The sequence below is a fragment of the Coenobita brevimanus genome, chromosome 50 (genome assembly GCF_032717465.1).
Source record: "Coenobita brevimanus isolate Jiangsu-jjx chromosome 50, ASM3271746v2, whole genome shotgun sequence".
NCBI lineage: Eukaryota > Metazoa > Arthropoda > Malacostraca > Decapoda > Coenobitidae > Coenobita > Coenobita brevimanus.
The window spans coordinates 45,934,277-45,959,089 of record NC_137003.1 but is presented as its reverse complement, the minus strand read 5'-3'; the positions used below and the strand labels follow the sequence as shown (position 1 = coordinate 45,959,089).

Genomic DNA, 24,813 nt, shown 5'->3' with positions numbered 1-24,813 from the left:
GTGGCACTATTTAACATCTGGCAACATGTTATCTAGCTACATTCTGGATATTTTTGCCAGTTTTATGTGATATTCTAGAGATTTAATCTTTTTTTCTAGCGATGTTTTGCAGTGTTTCCTATCAAGCAACATTCTAGCAAGTTTTCAGGACTAAACTAGCAAAATTGATTATATGGTCTTGGCAACCCTGAGTCCACTGTCATTTGAACGGGAAAATTTGCAGGCGAGGCACACATTTCAAATACTGTTCTCCGCGTTCAGCTGTTCACTGGGTTCAGCTTCACTTGTTCATGAAACAGCATCCCACGTATGTACAGCAATGAAGAATATGCAGATATCGTCTATTTTTATGGATTCTGCAATGGTAATGCCAGTGCTGCAGAGAGGAATGCAGGTGGAGATACCCAATTGCGCCGCATTTACTTGCAGCGGAAAATTTTTTTAAAATAATATTCTTCCTGACTTAAAGTGAGGCTAATCTCCCTTTGCAATAACGTTTTTCCATTGAATGAACTGTGGGTTTTATGATAATGCTGGTAGCAATAGCCTACAAACTAAAGATTACATAACTGGCAACAACACACTAGCCCCTCTCCTCCCTCCCTGCTGTCTCGCAAGCCATAAAATTTGAATTTAATCCTTAATTTACAGTCGATTTGTGCAAAAGACTTGCAGGAATGCATGACGATGTTAAAGAATCAATAGACTATGTAAAGTTTCTTCTTAAAACTCGTTTGTACTGATAGGATATGGGATTTTTATGTACAGTACAGTATAAGCTAATAATACTCGTCTCTCGTCGCCCTGCGAAGCTCTCACCCAATGGCACATGCCAGCCATGAAAGTTTACAATTAAACAGCCGAATACTGGATATTGAACTGGGGTCACAGAGAGTATATGTTTTATAATAAAATACAGTAAACTCGCACCGAACACGTTCTTGCCGAACACGCTCGCGATTATACGCGGTTAGTGCTGGGATATGTATAAGACAACGTAAGATTAAAGAACCATTACGAAAACTATATATTTACGCAAGAGAGGCCTTTGAAAGGCCAAATCCTCGAACATCAGCTCATCACGCACGGTTTGTTTTGATCACGTGATGTGATTCGCTGTACTGCTTTTCCTCAGTGCTGTATTTGTAAGTTAATTATTTACAGTACTGTTCTGGTAAGTTTATGTGCAAGTTAAAGTATTATTAAATAACGTTCAAACAAGAAATAAAGTTTTATAACCAGTTTTCTGATAGGCGTCAGAATATTACCTTTTTTATTTGTTTGTTAAATATTTGCTGTACTGCTTTTCCACAGTACTGTATTTGTAAGTTAAATATTTGCTATTCTGGTATGCGCTTGTAAGTTAAAGCACTTAAAGAAAGTTAAAGCATTAAATAAAGCCTTGTAACCAGTTATAGATGACACACGATTGGTGGGTTCCAAAACAATTCGCCATCATGTCAATTCCCCGTCAGGACAATTCACACCCTGGATGATTCCCCGTCATTATATAAATATACATATTAATTAATCAATACTTTTATAAATATACTTATTATTAATTAATCAATACTTCTATAAATATACTTGTTGTTAATTAATCAATACTTTAATAACTATATTTCAGGGGGATCCATCAAAGTCTATGTTGCCTTGTTATTGTTGTGACGGCAAACTGGCTTGACAACTAATAGTCCAGAAACCATTTTGCTTCCTAGACTCCCTAAACGTGGTATTTTGCTGTTATCTGGTATTGGTAATCAATATGAAGCACTTTAAGTGGTTATAAGGTTTATTTAATGTTATAACTTACAAATACAGTACTGCAGAGCAAAACTTCGATATACAAATATGTAAACACGAGGCAACATTCCGATGCCGACTGGTTTCGGCATCGGAATGTTGCCTTGTGTTTACGACGGTATTTGTATGTTGAAGTTTTGCTGTGCAGTACTGTATTTGTAAGTTATAACATTAAATAAATCATTCTAACCACTTAAAGTGCTTCATATTGATTACCAATGGCAGATAACAGCAAAATACCATGTTTAGGGAGTCTAGGAAGCAAAATAAGGAGTAGTTAAAACTTACATGGTTTCGTGCCGAATGCGCCACGTTAGGAACGAAACCCCCGCGTTGGGGGCGAGCTTGCTGTATACTCAAAATTTCATGATAGATCATTGGCATAAGTTTTTATCATACGTCGCGTTACACCCTGTATATATCATCATCGTTGTCATCATCAGCCGTTTGAGTATCCACTGCAGGACCGGCCTATCCCGACCGAAGTCGGGACGATACAGCCAATCTCTACCAAGTGGCTTAGGCTGTCAGGTAGAGATTGTATGTAGGGTGAGAAGTGCTTGTAAGTGTAATTGTAGTGTTGGAGTGGCTTTGGATGTGTGTGTAGTCTGTGAATCAAGTGTAATCGGCCTGCACAAGCCGACTGGGTGCAAGCATACTTTGTAGTAAGCGACACTGGTTCAACCATGGCACCCCTTGTGTCTGCCAATGCAGTATGTGGCCGGATGAACACTCCCAAAATTTATTACCCTGGCGGGGCGCGAACCCTGGTTCACCCATGTACGAGACGCACACTCTACCGCTGTACCACAGAGGCTCCATGTATATATATATATATCCATCCATCCATCCATCCATCCATCCATCCAGTCCTACATTGCCCCATGAGGAGAGTAGGAGCCTGGGGCTAGGCAGTTGGTCCCGACATTTAAGATGAGAGTGACCAGCCTCTCTCGTTCCTGAGTGGCATTTCATGAGCAATCAACCCCAACCATCCCTTGGATATAAACCTTCACCGGCTCAATCCGATTGGAGCGCAATAATTACCCACTAAACCACCAGGCTCCAAAATTTGGTTATGTGGTTACCACCCAGCGTAGTAAATGGTTTCCTGGTACACAGGAAACTCAGTGTAGAGTCACCCACAGGCTGAAGGAAGTGGAAAGAATGAAGGAAAGACAGAAGAGGGAGTGTAAACTGTAAAGTTATAAATTGGTGGGCTTCTTGCCTTTTACTCATTTTATTCTATGTGACTGGTGTATGTAAAATTGTCTATAAGGAATCTGTAATAAAAAAAAAACTGTGCAGATAGTTAGACTTCTGAGGTGGAGTCAGGGTTCTAGGTACTTGAATGATGTTATTGACTCTTCGTTTTCGTTTTTAAAGGCTCCAACATGCTTGCATGTGTCGGCCTTGGTCACCTAATGGCGGCTCTCCATGCTGCACGATCCATTGCAGCCTCCCTGTTCAGTCCCTTAACCCTAAGGTCACACTTAATGACCTCGTCCCATGTCTTTCTCGGTCTACTCCTCATAACCCCACCCCCAATATTAACACTTCTCACCTTCCTCACCCAACTATCATCCCCCATCCTCTCCACATGTCCAAACCACCTCAATCTACCTCTCCTCATCACAACACCAATACACTCCAGTCCCATCCTACCTCTCAACTCTTCCATTGTAAACCCAGCCCCTCCAGGCCTTGGACGCAGGGACGCACTGCACATCCACCTAATCATTGTCATTTCTGTACGTCTGAGCCGGCGAATGTCTTCCTCCTTCACTGCCCAGGTCTCACTGCCATACAGCATTACACTCCTAACACACGCTGCATACAAAGACCCCTTAGCACGTAGGGAGAGCCCCCTCAATGTCAGGAGAGGCAAGAGCTCCCTGAACTTCTTCCAACCACTTCTCACCCTAGCCACAGAGCTAGCTGCAGCCCCACCTCCAGCACACAACATGTCTCCTAAATAACAAAACTCTTCCACACACTCAAGAGATTCACCAGCAAGTTCAATTCTTTCACGTCTGACGATCTCCACCTGCTCACCCCGGCACGCCGTACACATAAAATCAGCATTATCTCGCAGTCTACCTCTGATACCACTACATCTCTTATGCACCCATTTATCACACACACCGCACAAGATGGAATTACTTCCCACGCCCTTGTGGCAAACTGCACATGGCCACTCTCCCTCGTCTTTGACAGTACCGCCACCAACCCTAGATATCATCACTTTTGTTTTATCTGCATTTACCCTTAAACCCTTTTGCCCCATACCATCTCTCCACTTCCTAAACCTTTCCTCCGCCTCCCTTTCATTCTCTGCAATCAACACCAAATCATCAGCATACAACAACTCCCACGGGAGTCCGTTTCTAAAGTCACGTGAAAGGGCTTCAAGTACCATGATAAACAACATGGGACTCAAGACTGACCCCTGATGCACACCAACATTCACGGAAAACTCATCACTCAAATCTCCATTCACTCTCACCTGGGTGTGAGCACCCACATACATGGCCATAACCACCCTAACCAGCCACTCCTCCAAGCCAAGCTTTCTCATTGCCCACTTCACCACCTCTCTAGGGACTAATGGACGGATGTCTGAATTCAGAGATCTGCAGATCTGGTTGTTTATTAACCCCAAGGCTGCTGAGAGCTCTGAGCTAAGTCATGCTCTGGTGCAGCTGTTTTCCATTAACATTCGTTAAGAGCTTTCCGAGAGGTTTGTAGCAGACTGTTGACCTGTCCTTTTCAGATGCTTGTAGCACCCAGTAGGTTAAATTGCAAATACGGATGTGGATGTTTATTCACAAATGCGAATGTTTATTTTGTCACAAATGCGGATACGGATTTGAAATATTATACCGATGTTCTGCATATGCAGTTGGGGGTATCCGATGTGTCTCTGTTCTTGTGACAAAAACCATCATAATAATAATTAATCATGTTTGTGAGTTTTTAATGGACAAAATTTCTCTGGTAATGTGAACAATTTGACTGTACTAAATTTTATGTTAAACCAATGATTTTTTGGAGAAGTAAGCTAACTTTAACATAATTATGCTAAATAATTTTGCACTTTAAGACAGAATAAGAAGCACTGCCAGATATTGTTTTTCAGTCTTCATTTTCTGTATCCACCACATCCTCTTTGTCTGTGGTAAGGATGCGGATACAGATGCGGATGTTTTATAAACTGCAGATGTGGCTGCAGATGTTTATATTTATCAGAAATGTGGATGCTGATACAAATGAGGATTTTAAAAAGGATGCAGATGCAGATATCGATACATCTCTAGCCCATTTCATCAGGCATGATGCTGATTGTTCTTCCACTTTTGTAGTTTCTCTTCCCCTGTTTGTTTATTCAGCTTCACCCTATTCTTCAGCAGAAGAAGGTCAGGATGATAAGATATTCCTGATTTATCAAGTGTCGCCATTTATAAGGTGCTGTATTTCTGTTCATGGTATCTGTCGCCAGGTGCTTTGATCACGTAAAGGGTAGCGACAAACAGATCGCTTCCATGTCATTCTATCCCCTGTCTCATGGTTGCCCTCTCCCTCCAACTCATACATCTCCACACTCCATCCCTCCATCTCATCTTGGGTCTCTGCCTCTCCCTCTTCCTCCCCTCCTTCACCTCGCTCACATGCACTCTCCTAGAGTCGGACTGTCTCAGTTTTCATCCCCTCCATACGTCCAAAACATCTCAAGAGTGTTCTCGTAAAATGCTTTCAGTCATCCATTTTAGTACCACAGTGCATTTTTGCTTCCTCTTGTCTGTCTGTCTCCATGCAACTCTAAATACTTTTATATAATATATATATATATATGTGTGTGTGTAGAGAGAGAGAGAGAGAGAGAGAGAGCACAGCACACTATGTACAGTAATACTATGGTAATGTGATGCATAGATAAATCAATTAGTTTTTTATACTTCAGGTGGATATTGAGAAGGAAGGCAGCAAGAAAGAAGAGGAAGGAAGCGAAGGAGAGGTAAATCTCCCAGCTGGCTCTGTCATCCTGGCAGTTGTTAATGAGGAAGGCTCACTTGTACCATATATTGATGTTGAGACTGTTCCAGAAAAGACACCAGGTATGCATTTTTTGTCTTTTCTCTCATTTCTTTTTCTGAAAAGTATAGTAAGCAAAATTATTTTAATAAATCATTAGCCATTAGAAGATAGAAGAGACTGCATAGAACAGTGTTTGTTATGTGAGGGACCAGAGAGAGAGAGGCTTTATATCATCAGTGGCAAAGTCTGGCAGAGCAGTGGCACCATTTAGGCTTAATATATCAAGGTGTTAGAATGGTGCAGTAGGTGATGTGGTGAACAAGGCAAATGCAGAACAGCTAGATAGATGCGGGTCCATATGGAGCTTTGCTGATGTGAAGTACACTTTGGGGCTACACTAGAATGAACCATCTTGATTGCAGATACCCTTAAGGAGTGACTTAACATGAGGAGATGCACCCATATCCAATAATGTTGTTCAGGGCCTGGAAAAAGGGTGGCAGCAAGGAAGCACCAGCCTAATATGTAAACATGGAGCCAGAAGGGAGGCATATAGAACAAGGTGACATGACTTGTCTTATGGATAGCCAGAACAAAGTGAATGAAAAGGATGAGGTGTTTTGTTTAGCAACTGAAACATATTTGGTGAACAGTGTTTGTAAAATGATGTAGGTCATGGTGGTTGTTAAAAGTGCTGAAAAAAAATGCTTGGAGAGAAAACCAACAGACTGCTGAACATGGAATATAAATGGCAGTTGAATAGCATGGACTGTGTGTTATCATTTCTGGGTCTTACCTCTAAGAATGAGCACAGTGATGAAGAAAATGTATTAAAGGAATAATGGGAAGTGATTACATCATTAATCAAGTTTTCAGGATGGTGATAATCATTATAGTCTAACCCTGTATGTTACTAGCAATTTAGTTTGTTTTTACACTTGTAGGTAATTTTATTAATTTCTCATTATATTGATGGTAGGTTGGGGCACCCATCATACACTTACTCAGTGTAGAGCTACCTTACGGTCTCTACATTAAGTGACAAGCCAAATGGATTCCCGTAACCCAGGAAACCATTTACCATGCTGGGCGGTAACCATATAACCAAATTATGGCGCCTGGTGGTTTAATGGGTAATTAAGGCACTCCAGTCGGATTGAGCCTGCATAGGTTTATATCCATGATGCCACTCAGGGTTGAGTGAGGCGTCACTCTCATCCTTGTGTCAGGACCAACTTGCCCAGCCCCGGGCTCCTATGCTCCTCGTGGGGCAACTCAGAATTAGATGATAGATGGATGGATATTTATATTTTGTCAATTGTGTTTTAGAGCCATCTAGTTTTTATTTTTGGGTAAGATCTGAGTAATATGTTTTATATGGTACTGGTATTTATTTCAGTGCTAGAAGCTGGCGATGTGGATAGCCTACTAGCTCAGTTTGAAGCCACTGAAGCGGTCAATAAGTCAGATGGCAACATTTCACAGCAGAAGAATTTTAAGAGAAATGAGAAGGCTAAACCTGTTAATGAAAAAGTAGAGTCGGGGGTGTCTGTCACATCCTCTACCAGTACTCACCGTTCCTCATCTCTAGTCCGCTCTACTCACACCCTTCCTACCAGCCAAAATATCAAGGATGCTCTTCCCAAAGATTTCATTGAAAAGATTAAAGGTTAGTTGAAGCCTGAAGTTTTTTAATATCTGGACGTTGCTACTCCTCACCCTGCCCTAGGGTGGGAAAGGGAAGTATGGATGAGGGTGATGATGGTGTAGTGGTATGTGGGGGCGCCTGCCATCCATGCACTTGATGTAGTGCTGCTCTTGTATGACTGCCCTTTCTTCCTTCTTCTGTCTTTCTTGCCTTCATTCTTTCCTCATTTTTCTGTCTGTGGGTGACTCTACACTGAGTGACAAGACAAATGGTTCCCTGTACACCAGGGAACCACTTACTATGTTGGATGGTAACCACATAACCAAATTATGGTGCCTGGTGGTTTAGTGGGTAAATAAGGCACTCCAGTCGGATTGAGCCTGGGCAGGTTTACATCTAAGGGGTGATAGGGGTTTGTTGCTCACGTAATGTCACCCAGGGATGAGTGAGGCTGGTTACTCTCATCTTAAATGTCAGGACCAACATGCCTAGCCCTGTGCCCCTATGCTCCTCATGGGGCAATGCAGGATTAGATGAATGAATGAAAGAAACCATTATCACCAGTCATTCCTGAAGCCCAACTCTTCGAACTCTTTTGAGAAGGGAAGGCATGATATGCCTTTCTTGCAACACTCAGCAGACTTATACCATGATGTGCTGCAATCTTGGTTTAAAGGCAAAAGTACTGCATTTCTCCACTTATATGATACAACTCTAGATATTGAAGTTTTGCAGCATATTTCCAATAAACATATGAATTCCATCTCTTCAGTAACTTATAAACTTGGTCTTGTCTGTTTACATGAGCCTCAACCCTTTCCATTATTTTCAGCCTCGAACAAACGTAAGAGCACACAGATGCTGTCAGAACCCTTGGCTGTTCACAAAGGGAGAGTGGTGAAAAAGCAAGAGACATCTGCACAGCGATCAAAGGGAAGCAGACCACCATCAAACCAGACAAAGCAGCAGGTAACATTATTTTTTGAAACTGATGAAGTTTCATGCAGTATACAATAATTGTGTCCATCATTACGGAACGTGTATATAGTAGTTTGTTATAAAGGTACAGGATATGTCCTATTATTTTTTTAATGGCTTATCAAACTTTGAAAATTATTGGAAGAATAATATACACAGGCCATCCTTGTTATGACATTGGGATGTGTTTGGGAAAACCCGTCATCGAGCCATGGTATCGTTAATTGGGGACGTTATAGAAAGTACAGGGATGCATTGGAGAGCCTTGGGATCCACCCCAACCAGGGCCAAAGCCCACTTAGATGAGTCCAAAAACAAGTTTATGGTTTGCCTAAACCCCTTAAGAGCTTTAAACCTAGCTCAACTAAGCAGTTTTTAAATCACCTAAATCCAAAAATGATATCTGAAAATCATCAAAAATGAGTTTGGAAAAAAAACAGTCCTAGTAAACTGTACCCAAAAATAACTGTGTTCACCCCACTTATGACTAAAACACGTTAAGTCTAAAAACAGTTTATAAGTGAACCTAAACCCAAAAATCTATGTATCTATCTATCTATAGCCCGATGCCCTAATCCCGCAAGGGGTGGCCGCAGACAAAACGCCTCCAAGTCGCTCTGTCACCCACCATTTGACTACCCTCCCCCCAACTCACCCCCCCCCTCCCTCATATACCTCTTAACTCCATCCCTTCATCTCATCCTCGGTCTGCCTCTCCCTCTCCCTCCCTCCACCTCACCTACATACACCCTCTTAGTCAGTCTTTCATTCTCCATTCTCTTCACATGTCCAAACCACCTCAGTGTATTTCTCCTAATCTTCTCAACCACATCCACATCCACCCCACATCGTTCCTTCACTTCTTTATTCGTCAACCTGTCCCTCCACGTCACTCCACATGCTCCTCTCAAGTAACTCATTTCCACTGCTCTCACTCTTGACTTGTTCCCCTCTTGCAAGGTCCATGCCTCGCTTCCATACGTCAGGGTAGGGATCACAATACTGTCATGCAGTGACTTCTTAACTTCCATACTCACCTCCCTATTTCTCATCACTGCTTTCAGTGTACCAACAACCTTCCTTCCCTGCTGTACCCTTTCACGCACTTCATCCCCCAAAGTTCCATCCTTACTCATCACACTACCCAAGTACTTGAATGCACTCACATTCTCCATATCCTCACCATCCAACCTCACTGCACACTCTGTGACTTCATTCCTCTCAAACACCATAACTTTACTTTTGTTTACATTAACTCTCAGATTCCTCCTCCTACACACTGTCCCAAATTCATTCACCAAACCTTGCAACTCCCATTCATCTTCACTCAAAAGTACTGTATCATCAGCAAACAGCAACACCGGAAGATTCCAAATCTCACCGTCATTCATTAGAGCCACCCCCACATCCACTGCCCTACCCTGCACCTCCTTTACAACCCCATCCATGTATATATTAAACAGCCATGGAGACATCACACAACCCTGTTTCAGTCCCACATTGAGATCAAAGAACTCACTCAGCTCACCATCCACTCGCACCGTAACCCTAGCTCTCTCGTACATACTCTTCACAGCATTCAACAATTTCCCCTCCACTCCATATATTCTTAATACCTTCCACATACCTTGCCTATCTATTCTGTCATAAGCTTTCTCCAAGTCCATGAAGGCAGCATACACTTTCCTTCCCTTCTCTAGATACTTCTCCACTACACATCTTAGAACAAATATCTGATCTACACACCCTTTTCCCTTCCTAAATCCCCCTTGTTCTTCTCCAACTAGCTCCTCTGTCATATGCCTAACCCTATCAATGAGTATTCTACCATATATTTTACCAGTCACACTAAGTAGGCAAATACCCCTATGGTTACCACATACTTCTCTCTCTCCTTTTCCTTTGTATAAAGGAACAATTATACCTGATTTCCAGTCCTCTGGAACCCTTCCCTCTTCCCAAGCCAATCTACACAACTTCCATATCCACTCCACAACAATCTCACCCCCATATCTAAGCATTTCACCACACACTCCATCAATTCCTGGGGCCTTTCCCAACTTAATATTCTTCATCGCTTCCACTACTTCCGCCCTACTGATCTCTTCCTCCCACCTCTCATCTCTTCTTCTCCCAGCCATTCCCCAACCACTTATACTTGCACTGCTCTCACTCTCCACATTCAACAAATCCTCAAAGTGCTCCTTCCATCTCCTCATTTTCTCTCTCTTCTCCACCAACAATCTGTTATTCCTATCTTTCACTCCCCTACTATTTCCCCTTTCACACTTCCTTACTTTCTTTACCTCCTTCCAAAACAATTTCTTACTCTCCCTCTATTTCATACTCAGATTCCTCCCAAGCTCCTCATCCACTTTCTTTTTACTCTCCATCACCAGTCTCTTAACCTCCCTTCTCCTGCTCACATATACCTCTCTCTTCTCTCTCTCATCTTCTCCCCTACCTCTACTCGCTAACCATTCACTATATGCCTTCTTCTTTTATTGCACAGCTCGTTTCACCTCATCATTCCACCATGCTGTCCCCTGCACACCCTTGCATCTCCTCCTCACTCCACAAACTGCCTCACACGCTGCGCCTATCTCTTCCGTGAATATCTTACATACGTTTTCCACCCCTTCCATCTGCTCTAGCTCATACCTTCCCAGTCTTTCTTCCACTATGCTCTTATACTCTGTCATTTTCTCACTATCTTGCAATTTCTCCACTCTTCTCACAGGAGTTGCTTCCTCATGTCTTCCCCTTCGTCTCCTCAACCACTTTCTTTGCAGCTCTACCTTGGCCATCACTAAGTGATGGTCCAAGACTCCATTCCCCCACCCTCTCCACACTCTTGCATCCAACACTTGTCTTCTCATTCGCTCATCCACACACACATAGTCTATCATTGCCTTTCGTTCAACAAGTTCACCATCCATCCTCCTCATTACTCTCCATGTATACCGGTGGATCATCTTATGCCGAAAGTAGGTGTTGGCTATTGCCAACCCCTTACAAGCACAGATGTCCACCAAAGCACTTCCATTCCCATCTACGTCAGCTGGCACACCCCACTGACCAACCACTCCATCCACTCGTACATTCTCAACTTTGCCATTCATGTCTTCAATCAACAGCACTCTCTCGCTTCTCTCAAACTTGTCCATACACGCTTCTACACTCGCCCAAAACTCATCTTTCACTCTTGCCACTCGATCCTCTGTCGGGGCATACACACATACAATCGCCCATGCTTGTATACCTACTTTCATCCTCACGCATACAATCCTTGCACCCACTGTTCCATACTCTCTTATATTCTCCTTCCACTTCTTGCATATCATCAGACATACTCCCTCTCTTGCCCTCTCATTTTCATTGACTCCCGCACATATACCTAAACCATATTCCCATTCTCTTACCCTTTCACCTTCCATTTAGTTTCAGTCAGTCCACATATATCCACTTTTGCATCCTCAAGCACCTGAACAATCTCTCTCTCTTTCACTTCATCATTCACTCCTCTCACATTCCACGTTCCCACCTTAAGAATGTCCTTCGTCTGTTCCTTAGTCGTCGACGTATGGTCCGTCCGTGTCCGAGGCGCTTTGTTCGCTTTTTTAGTTAGTTCGTTTTACGGGGTGGGGCACTAACCCACCACCAACCCTTTTAGTCGCCTCATACGACAAGCAGGGATACTGGGGGAGTATTCTTGAAACCCCCCTACCCCCACAGTGGTAAGTGGTGGTGACCATCATCCGCTCACTTGATGTAGGGCTGCCTATTTCTTCCTTAGCCCTTATCATTCTTTTTCTGTGCCTGCCTTCCTCTCTTCCCATTCTCCCATCTTTCCTGTCACTTCTTATTGCTCTTCTTTCCTTTACAGGTGGCTTTACATTGAGTGACAAGCCAAATGGTTTTCTGTAAGCCAAGAAACCATTTACAGTGCTGGGTGGTAACCATATGAGCAAACCTTACATGCTTCCTATGTGTCAACAAGTGGGTTGGTGGAGGGTTAGTGCCCCTCCCCATAAAACAAATAACTCAAGTCAAATGGCCACCCCTTACGGGAGTATGGTGTTTGGCAGTAGATAGATAGATAGATAGACCCCACTTATGACCAAAACACATTAATTTAAGTCTAAAAAGAGTTTATAAATGGACCTAAACACAAAATATGTCTAAAATATCAATATTGGTTAAAAAAGAAACCATGGGAAAAAAACAGTTGATAACCAGGGACTGGCTATCGATAGGTGGGGAAGGGTGTTATTTTTTTTTTTACAATGCTATGGGGTATCGTATAGTGGGCCATACCTGTATATAATACATACATATATATATATATGTATATATATATCATCATCAGCCATGGAGGACCGGCCTATCCCTACAGAAGCAGGGACGATACAGCCAATGTATCTCTACCCAGTGCCTTAGGCTGTCTGGTAGAGACTGTATGTAGGGTGAGAAGTGCTTGTGAGTGTGATTGTAGTGTTGTAGTGGCTTTGGATGTGTGTGTAGTCTGTGAACCAAGTGTAGTCAGCCTGCCTTAAGCTGATTGGGTGCAAGCATACTGTATGTGACATCGGTTCAACCACAGCACCCCTTATGTCCGCCAAAGCGGTCAGTGGCTCGGTGAACGCTTCCCAAAGTTTTTACAACTCTGGCGGGAGGCAAACCCATATCCACCAGCATGCGAAACACACACTCTACCACTGTACCACAGAGGTTCATATATATATGTATGTATATAAATATAATGTATATATGTATAATATATATATATATATATTATATACAGTCGGTGCAGTGGAAGTCTGGACCCTCTAATTCTCACCATATATTTGGTAGGGTCCAAGAAATATTGTAGGAAAATTCCTGTAGTCGGTGGATTTTTTTCTGGTGGCTTCTATCAACTTTACAGGCTTACCACCACATGCTGTGAGATTATTAGCTCAGTGCCTGCCTGACTTTGGGTGGGAGAACACGTCAGATTTTCTTGTCTGCCTGGCCCTTGTTAATTTCAAAGCTCTCGTTTTCACACCCTCCTCTGCCTTAGTGAATCATTGGAGATGGGTCCGAAGCCACTAACTGATGTAGGAAAAGCCCGAATTTTAACTATGAGAGAGGAAAATGTAAAAATTAAGGAGAGGCTTCAGTGCAGTAGTATGGCTGGGAATCTTGAAATCTTTCTGAAGTCGATGCTGTATGGTTCTTTCAGACACATCTTTCAGCAGTTCTGGGTACATAACTTTCAGCTGTCTAGCAGTCAAACGTGGGTATTTTATCACAGCTTGCTTCAGTAACCTGTCTGTAGTTGGTGATGTCTTCCTTTTAGGTCCTAGCCTGTCTTTATGTTGGGGAATTGTGTTTTTTGGCAGGTGGCGGGCAGCAGCGAGGAGTGCCATAACGGTATATTTTCCTCGTCCAGTTCGAATACAAATATCCTTAATTTTTACATTTTCCTCTCTCATAGTTAAAATTCGGCCTTTTTCTACATCAGTTAATGGCTTGGGATCCATCTCCAATGATTCACTAAGGCAGAGGGTGTGAAAACGAGAGCTTTGAAATTAACAAGTGCCAGGCAGGACAAGAAAATCTGACGTGCTCTCCCATCCAAAGTCAGGCAGGCACTGAGCTCATAATCTCTCATCATTTGGTGGTAAGCCTATAAAGTTGCTAGAAGCCACCAGAAAAGAAATCCACCGACTACAGGAATTTTCCTACAATATTTCTCGGACCCTACCAAATATATGGTGCGAATTAGAGGGTTCAGACTTCCATTGTGCCGACTGTATATATTTATATATATATAGATAGATATATATATATAGATATATATATATATCTATATATATATATATATCTTCTGTCTTTCTTTCCTTGTCCTTCTGCCTACGGGTGACTTTACACTCCCTCTTCTGTCTTTCTTTTCTTGTCCTTCTGCCTACGGGTGACTTTACACTCCCTCTTCTGTCTTTCTTTCCTTCATTCTTTTCTTTTCCTTCTGCCTGTGGGTGACTCTATACTGAGTGACAAGCCAAATGGTTTCCTGTACACCAGGAAACCATTTACTATGCTGGTTGGTAACCATATAACCAAATTTTGGCACCTGGTGGTTTAGTGGGTAATTATTGCGCTCCAGTCAGTTTGAGCCGGTGAAGGTTTATATCCAAGGGGTGGTTGGGGTTCATTGCTCACGTAATGCCACTCAGGGATGAGTGAGGCTGGTCACTCGCATCTTAAATGTCGAGACCAACTGCCATGCCCTGGGCTCCTACGCTTCTCATGGGGCAATGTAGGATTGGATGATGGATGGATATATATATATATATATAGATATAGATATATATATATATATATAGATATATATATATATATATATATATATATATAGATATATATATATATATATAGATATATATATATATATATATATAGATATATAATATATATATATATATATATATATATATATATATATATATATACAGTAATCCCGCATTATACGATGCCCCTTTATACGATATTTCGCTTATACAGTGTCAAAATTTTAGTACCCTATGCCCACTATACAATGGGAACGATTTGCTACAACGACAGATCATCCGCGGCTCAGTGAACAGCGAATGTGCAAACGCAACAAAAACGTCCTCACACTGTTGGCATTGGACCACACACACTTGTCCACCGGTCCAGCCTCATTAGCTAGCCCTGCCCAGCCAGCCAGCCCTGCCTAGCCAGCCAGTTCTGACATTGATGAGTGAGGGCTGTGACTGTGAGGCCAAGTCGTGACAATTCGCTGTCAGGACAATTCCCCGTCATTTATTTACGTATCAGTTTATTTAGCTAGTACACTAGTTTTTGAATTATGTAAGTTATAAAAGTGATGGTGGTTTATTGTTTATATAGTGAATGTAAAATATGGCATCAAATCATGGCCATTAAATGAAAAATAATACTATATTGAAATGTGAATCAGCTGATTTATGATCGTTCCTTCATCTTAGCATAAGGCTACATACTAGACATTGGCATTTATATAAATGCCTAATTACCTTAAGTGAACGATTGACATACTTTGGAATTATACGAATAATCTTCATATTACGTCTATATAAATGTTTCGGGACAATTCACCATCAAGTCAATTTGCCATCACAACAATAACAAGACAATTTGCCATCGGGACTTTTCGTCTTCAGGATGATTCCCCGTCTTTTATTTTCATATCAGTTTATTTAAGAAGTACACTAGTTTTTTAGTACTGTACTTGTACCTCTTCAAAGTCATTTTAAAATATACCCAGGATGTTGTAGTACCAATGGAAATTAATGATAACAGCTATGGGTGATGCTTGTACATAATTCAAAGTCAACTACAGCAAGGTAGAAACAAGTTAAATATTGTCTAAAAGTGCAACTTACAAATGATATCCAAAGCCAGCGCTATTGAATGAAAATAGACTTTGATAGATCCCCCTGAAAATTAGTTATTAAAGTATCAGTTAATCAGTAATAAGTATATTAATAGAATGACGGGGAATTGTCCTGACGGGGAACGTCCATATTATGACGGCGAATTGTCTAGGAACGACATAAACAACCCTTGCTTTGCTTCAGTAAAGGTAAGAACTACTGTAAACTGTAGTTTTCATGTTTTTTTTCTCTTTATTCACTATTAATATGTTACTTTAAATGTTTAAACATTAGGATATTTCATGTATGTGAGTGCTAAGCTGTGTGTATGTGAGAATTTAGGCACGTCTGGGAACGTGTCCCCATTGTCTCCATGTTATACCGTATTTCGCGGCATGTAAGACGCAGCATTGTGAAAGACGCACCCTAATTCTGGCAGGGCAGTTCTGTGAAAAAAAAAGTTTGCCCCAACCAAGACTGCAGTAAGGTTTCTTGATAAGAGCCATTACCACACAGATACACACTCACCTTTCAGAATCTATTCATTACTGATCATCAGCCTTTGGTTTCTTTTTTTATATACAAAGAATGGTACAGGAAAAGAAAACAATGCCCCTCCTTGACAAAACGTGACTGATATGAGCCACTATCACTTAGATACAACACTCACCTTTCAGAATCTATTCAGTACTGCTCATCATCCTTTAGTTTCTTCTTTTATGTACAAAGAATGATACAGGAAAAGAGAAAATAAAACCCCGTCTTAACAAAACGTGACTTCAAACCACGAGGCCATCTCAACTTTGTTGATAAATATGTATCAGTAAACTGATATAAACACTGTTTTTAATATTTTATGAATTTAAAACCACAAATGAAGTCAATAAACTCGATTCTTTCATTCACTGACGAAAACATAAAATACAATGAATGTTCACATCAGTTCATTTATCCTAAAAGAACCCCGTCATATTCCACACCTGTTACGAATTTCCTCACATTGCCTTGACTCAAGCACAATATCTGACGACTACCATCATTAATCATGCACTCTAACTAACCTGTAATTACCTCCACAAATAATATAAAAAGGTAGCACTGGTAAATACACAAATTACAATGTTTTGCAACCAAAGTTCAATATAGCAAGGCTGCTTGGGAACAGGATAGACAGCTGTTTTTACTCTCTTCTCTCAGTATCACTCCTTCACTGTCAGCTATGTTTGCCTTGCAGCATCAACAATTAAAAATGTATGCTTCACTGATCATAATTTACTATAAACATTCATTTCAAAACATACTATGGTGAAAACATCCATTGTTACACCTTAGTAACACTGCTGCCTCCCAGTCGCTAGACAGCAGTCTCTACCCCTTCCTCTCAGTATCACTTCCTCACTGTCTGCGATGTTTCCCTTGCAGCATCAACAGTTAAAAATACGTTCTTCACTGATCACAATTTACTAAAAACAGACATTCATCTTAAAACATGTCGAGAATGGTGAAACTATCTCTTAGCAACACTGCTGCATCCCAAGCGCTAGACAACTGTCTCAACCCTCTTCTCCCAGTATCACTCCCTTACTGTCAGCTGTTTTCCTTGCAGCATCAACAATTAAAAATGCATATTTCTCTTACCAGAATTTGCTAAAAACAGACATCCATCTCAAAACATTCGAGTACTGTGAAAACATCCATTTTTGGTCTTAACACTGCTGCCTCCTAGTCGCTATGGTACACACGCACACATGTACACACCACATGCAACATTCGCTCACCTCTGAAACATTTACATCAGTCCGTTTTGGAGTACCCAGTGGCTTTATTATATGCCAAAAACATCAAAATGTATTTGGTTGTTCAATATAAATATCATCACTTAAGGACATGAAACATCTCAAACAATTTATTCATCCAAACATCGTCAGTGCAAGACTAAAGGTAGAGAGCACCATTGATCCTAAATTTTCCATGGTTGCATCTGTCATGATCACCTAAAACCTATATTCACTTCATATTACTGACATGGTGAAAATTTCACTCGTCTTCAAATCCCCGAGTCCTGAAGCATCACTGGAAGTCATCACCACGGTCATCATCACTGTTTCACTGTCACTTTCATACAGTAAATGGTCCTCAGTACCATCCATTGAATTGCTTATACCACACTTCATACGATTTTAACTTGGCAATGGTTTTAACTGAGCACAGGCGATATTCAGACTTGGGGCATTTGATACAGCCCACATTAACCTCCTCAGTACATGTTTCCTGAACTGAATAAAATCATATGGCGAGCATGAATAAACTACCCTATAAAATACATTGCTGGGCTGAAGGGATTATAATAAGCGGATTATCAGTTCCCTAGCCTGACTCTTCCCACTTCTACTTCCTTAACTACACCCACACCAAACTCTTACCTACACCTTAGGATTCTGTCGTTTCGGCCGTAACGTCCAAAATGGCAAACGATTTTACAACCTAACCTAACCTAACCTAACAAATTTGGACGTTACGGCCTAAATGATCCCCATTGCCGATCATGAGAGCTTTGCTTAGGCAGCAGAGATGCAGAGAGTGAACGTTGTCTATCATTCTGATCGCTTCGTCTGCTAAGAATACAGCAGAAATGGCGGACGCTGATATGAATGCCCGTCAGGCACTGCTATTTCAGATATTGCATCAGTTATGCTACTCAGTGAATTTTATCCTATTTTCATAACAAAATACTGTAATTGGGTGTGCCCTGAGTTGCATATACATTGCTAAAGTACTTCACTTGGCTGAAAAAGTGAAGCTGTAACTTCGTTAGCTTGCTAAAGTAGGGTGTACGCTAGACACTAAACTGCTAAGTTGCTAAACCCCTTGACGGTATTGGCCAGTTGAGCTGAAAACAATCCCGTGAATGCTTTGTGTTCTTGAACTTGCATGTTTTAATATCTGCTGCATATATACACTCACAAAATGTCACAAAAGTAACTGACCTAATTAGGGTTACTGAATTTCCATACGTGACGAAAGTCTGTTTTGATGACTTGGCAGTTTCACTAGCCAGCATCTCTCCAGCATGATTGCTTTGCTAGTTAGTGAATGGATGGCAAGCAAAGTGGTCATGATTGCCTTTCAGAAGGTTAGCAGACAGTTCACCAGTGAGCACGTTAGCTTGCTAGAGTAGGGTGTACGCTAGACACTAAACTGCTAAGTTGCTAAACCGCTAAACCCCTTGACGGTATTAGCCAGTTGAGCTGAAAACAAACCGTGAATGCTTTGTGTTTTTGAACTTGCGTGTTTTAATATCTGCTGCATATATACACTCACAAAATGTCACAAAAGTAACTGACCTAATTAGGGTTACTGTATTTCCATACGTGACGAAAGTCTGTTTTGATGACTTGGCAGTTTCACTAGCCAGCATCTCTCCAGTATGATTGCTTTGCTCGTTAGTGAATGGATGGCAAGCAAAGTGGTCATGATTGCCTTTCAGAAGGTTAGCAGACAGTTCACCAGTGATCATGTACGTTAGCTTGCTGGAATAGTGCGGATGCTAAACTGTTAAATTGCTAAACCGCTAAATATCTTCACGATGTTAGCCAGTTGAGCTGTAAGCAAACCCGCGAAAGTTTTATGTGTTTCTGATCTCGGTTGTTTCTTAAATCTGCTGCATATACACACTAGTGTATATTATTTTTAAAAATAAAATCAAGTCTGCATACTGTAGAATACACCTGTGGTTGCTAAGCATTGAGATGATCATCTTTATAAGAGTTTCTTCTCAGTGAAGCCTAACTAACCTGCCTTAGTCTAACGTGCAGGACGCATGGGGATATTTTAAGGTAACTTTGAGACAAAAAAGTGCGTCTTTTATGCCGCGAAATACGGTAATGGGATTTCTATACGATGGATCGCTTTACGATGGGGTTTTCAGGAACGGAACCCCATCGTATAATGAGGGATTACTGTATATATATATATATATATATATATATATATATATATATATATCCTATGCTCCTCATGGGGCAATGTAGGATTGGATGATGGATGGATGGATGTATATACAGTATACAGTAACCCCTCCAATATCCGGATCAATAGAGCCATCGGTAGGTTCGGATATTGGTTTCGTCCGGATATTGGGCCCCAGCTTATGGACTTGTACTTATGGACCCTAACTCAGAGAAACACCTATACAACTCCCTCCGGACATGCATAGCACCTATTTAACACCCAAATCACACCAATAAGGCACATAAATGACTGAAATAAATGCAAAAGAAACATAAAATGAGGGTTTAGAAGTATGTTCATACATTAATAAACATTCTGGTACTTATGGACTCTAACCGAACCTAACCTAACCGAACCGAACCTAACTCTGAAAAACACATTCCTACTGCACGTGCATGAGGTAAGTATAGTATGGAAAGAAGTACAGTATGACACTTTCTGGTAAGTATAGTATGGAAAAAAGTACAATATGAAACATTCTGGTAAATATAGTATGGAAAATAGTACAACATGAAACATTCTGGCTACTTACAGCAAGTCCCTGGCCACCTCAATGAATAACCGCCTCCTCTCGGACTCTGACAGTAAGAACGATTTCCTGAAGCACTTGCACTACACTCTTCCTGAAGTCTTGCACTGAACTTAGTCACTAACACACAGAAGTCCGTTCTTTTCACAGTGTTCACTTTAGTCCAAATAATGTTCCATTTTACTTTAAGTGTTGCACATTAACTTTTCCCCAGTTTTTTTAATTTTCCAAAGCCAAAACAAAGAAGGTTAGTTACGTTAAATTTCTTTTCTACTGAGTCTTTTCTCCCAACTTGAAAACCTTAACACAACACACCGTTTTTTTCACTGCACAACACTCAAAATTCCCGTGTGGTCTAGTGGAGAAGTTCTTGCTGTTTATTCACTGTCAGAGCCCGAGAGTATCACTGGCAGGCGACCAAGGGGTGCATCGGTGGGTCGTGGTGATGGCGTACCGACTGCAGAAGACTCTGGCGAAAGCCGCAAACTCACGTTGAGCGGTGACTCCACTGTAGCTGATGTGCTGGGCTGTGGCTCGGAGCATGAGGGCCTGTCTTGGGGAGGCAACGGAGTGGAACTAGGGCTTGGCACAGCGGGGGTCATGGGCCTGAAAAAACTGTCAATCATTGACTGACGCAAGGACCGACGATTCTGGCGATTGATGATGCACTGCCGGAAAGCACGCACTTCCTCCACGAGTCCCAAGGGCCCCATCTCCCTGTCGCAGTCCGGGTGTTCCAGGTAGTCTAGGACGAACTCTAGATGTTCCCGGAGTGCGCTCAGCTTGGGGATGGCTGGAGTAGTGTCCTGCTGAGCGGAGTCCGCATCATCATCGCCTTCGTCGTCGGAATCTTCAAGTTCGGGACTGACACCAGCAACCGAAGACGCGATCTCGATATCAGACAACGTCTGATACCCAGGATCGCCCTCGTCGTCGTCCAACCACTCACGAACATCGTCCACATCAACATCGTCGCCGTGCGTACGTAGCCGTGCATGGAAGTCATACACGTCAAACCCTAGGAAATCGTACTCCACATCTGTTCCGAGAAGCAGACGAGACCAACCATTTTCAAGAGTTTTCACAGGGACTTCCTTCCATGCACTAGCCCAGTTGTACAGCGCAGACTTGATGTTGTAGCGGCGAAGGTTTTCCAAAGTCCGCTTGCCTCGAGTGTCACGTCCTTCCCTGCGCTCGTCCTCGTCCTCGAGGACAACCATCACCTCGTCCAGGAACTTCCGACGGTACAGGCGCTTTGTTGCCATGATCACTCCTTGGTCCATGGGTTGAATGAGAGCAGTCGTATTAGGTGGCAGAAACATGCACCTAATACGGCCATTCTCAGCAACCAAGTCCTTGTCGCACGGGTGGGCAGGTGCATTGTCGAGCAGAAGGAGAGCCTTTACCTGGTCGCGAGGGATTCCCAGTGTCTTCGTCTGGTACTGGATGACCTCCTTGACGAAGTGACGGTGAAACCAGTCTTTGAAAATCACAGCTGTGAACCATGCTTTCAAAGAATGGTACCATATGACAGGAAGGACATCCATCACCCCACGAAGGCACCGAGGCTGCTTTGCACGGCCAACAACAACGGGCTTAAGCCAGTGCATGCCGTTAGCACTGGCACAACACAAAGCAGATATCCGTTCCTAGAAAGCTTGCGGCCAGGTACACGCTTCTCCGTCTCCTCGGCTAGAGTGTTCGTTGGCAGCGAGCGATAGAATAGGCCAGTTTCGTCTGTGTTATAGACTTGACCGAGAGTGAGGCCCTCCCTGTCGATCAAGCTTTCACCTTGTGCCGAAACTCGTCCACTCCATCCTCGTTAGCGTCCAATGCTTCGCCATGTGCTTTACGGTTAGTAAGGCCATGTCGCAACTTGAACGCGAAGAGCCAACCCTCGGATGCCTTGAAGTCTAGGGTGTCGTGAAGCCTTGCAAACTTCTCAGCAGCAGCCTTCAGCTCCGTTCCACGTACCATCACACCAGCTGCACGTTGCTGTCGGTACCAAATCAACGTGGATCGGTCAATTTCTGCAAACTTGGGGGTAAACATAACCTTCCTTTCCACGTTGCGTTTGCTTCTCGACGAGAAGTCAGCCGTGTACTACATGAGTTTGTCTCAGGAACGTTTGATATCGAACAAAGTCGACCGGGCCAGGTTATACTCACGGAGAATGCGGGAAGAAGACCAACCCGCATCAACTTTCTCCAATATCTCCCTCTTCTTTTCCAGAGTCAACACCACTCTCTTCCTTTTCTCAGGTGGCGGGGCCATCATGACACACACTAAGAGGAGGGCCGAGAGCAGCAGGAGGCCTTGCAGCAAGTACGGCACCACCACAAAAGCGAGCATGTGGGCAGCCATTACGAAGAGCGTAGGTCCAGTCGCGGTGAGAGACAGGCGGGAAGTGGGGAGGATGCAGCGGCGCTCTATCGGACGTCGGAGGAATGACGAACCAAAACAATGCTCTCCCGCGGCGCGCGCGGTAAGTTCAAATTACGGACGGCAAAAAATTGATTTTTTTTTTTAATTTTTTTTGGGGTTTTCGGACCATTTTGGGAATGTTGGATCCCAGGACGATAAGGTCCGGGTAGTGGGGATGTTCGGTTATTGGGCGTCCTGATATTAGAGTGATTATTGTATATATATATATATATATATATATATATATATATATATATGTGTATATATATGTATATATGTATCATCCATCCATCATCTAATCCTACATTGCCCCATGAGGAGTGTAGGATCATGGTGCTAGGCAGTTGGTCTCGACATTTAAGATGAGAGTGACCAGCCTCACTCATCACTAAGTGGCATTACATGAGCAATCAACCCCAACCATCCCTTGGATATATACCTTCACCGGCTCAATCAGATTGGAGAGCAATAATTACCCACTAAACCACCAGGTGCCAAAATATGGCAATATGGTTACCACCCAGCGAAGTAAATGGTTTCCTAGTGTACAGGAAACCATTTGGCTTGTCACTCAGTGCTGAGTCATCCACAGGCAGAAGGAAAAGGAGGGAATGAAGGAAAGAAAGACAGAAGAGGAAGTGTAAAGTCACCAGCAGGCAGAAGGACAAGGAAAGAATGAAGGAAAGAAAGACAGAAGAGGATGGAAGGAAAGAAGGATGGAAGAGAGGAAAGGGCAGACACCCGAGAGCAGCACTACATTGAGTGAGTGGATGGTGAGTGCCCCCACCTACCACAATATATATATATATATATATATATATATATATCTATCTATCTATCTATAAATATGTATCTATATCTATCTATCTATCTATCTATCTATATTTATATATATCATCATCATCATCATCATCCAATCCTACGTCGCCCCACAGAGGAGCGTAGGAACCCGGGGCTAGGCAAGTTGGTCCTGACATTTAAAATGAGAGTGACCAGCCTCACTCGTCCCTGAGTGGCATTACATGAGCAATCAACCCTAACCATCTCTTGGTTATAAACCTTCACCGGCTCAATCCGATTGGAGCACAACAATTACCCACTAAACAACCAGTTGCCAAAATTTGGTTATATGGTTACCACCCAGCATAGTAAATGGTTTCCTGGTGTACAGGAAACCATTTGGCTTGTCACTCAGTGTAGAGTCACCCACAGGCAAAAGGAAGAGGAAAGAATGAAGGAAAGAAAGACAGAAGTGGGAGTGTAAAGTTACCCGTAGACAGAAGGACAAGGAAAGAATGAAGGAAAGGTATATATATATATATATATATATATGTGTGTGTGTGTGTGTGTGTGTGTATGTATACGAGGGCTGTGAGAGGACAGTGTGGAGGTCTGTCAGATCATATGATTGTGGTATGCAAGATCAAGCTGAGAGGAGTGAGGTGGATCAGGAGAGAGAGGAGCAGTCAGGGAGAAAAACTGAAAGTTGAGAAGCTGAGTATCAAGGAAATGGCAGATGATTACAGGACCAAAGTTGAGGAGGAGGTAGAATCAGTTAATTGGAATTAAATGGATCTTTACAGCCTGTGGATGTTGGAGTGGCCCTGGTGAGAGAGGATAATGTTTGGAAACTCCCTGTACTGTTGTTTGCAGATGATACCGTGTTGTTGAGTGAAGACGAAGGAGAGCTGCAAGGCTTGGTGGATGAGTTTGAGAGAGTGTGTAGGAAACGGAATCTAAAGGTGAATGTAGGGAAGAGTAAAGTGATGGTCTTTGAGAGAGGTGAAGTCAGTGAATGTACAGCGAGGTTGGATGGTGAGGAATTGGAAAATGTGAGTACGTTCAAGTATTTGGGTAGTGTGATGAGTAAGGATGGAGGTTTGGAGGGTGAAGTGCTTGAAAGGGTACAGCAGGGAAGAAAGGTTGCTGGTTCTTTGAAAGCAGTGATAAGAAACAGGGAAGTG

The 24,813-nt window shown here is 42.4% G+C and overlaps 1 protein-coding gene across 1 annotated transcript in view; it reads left to right on the top strand.

The window, feature by feature from the left end:
* srl (PGC-1 family member spargel) overlaps positions 1 to 24,813 on the top strand; it is an 81,167-nt gene that overhangs the window by 29,537 nt on the left and 26,817 nt on the right. The window contains exons 7-9 of the mRNA XM_080272323.1: positions 5,765 to 5,918; positions 7,238 to 7,507; positions 8,319 to 8,455. Coding sequence (XP_080128449.1) covers positions 5,765 to 5,918; positions 7,238 to 7,507; positions 8,319 to 8,455 — 561 coding nt within the window. The remainder of the gene's footprint in view (positions 1 to 5,764; positions 5,919 to 7,237; positions 7,508 to 8,318; positions 8,456 to 24,813) is intronic.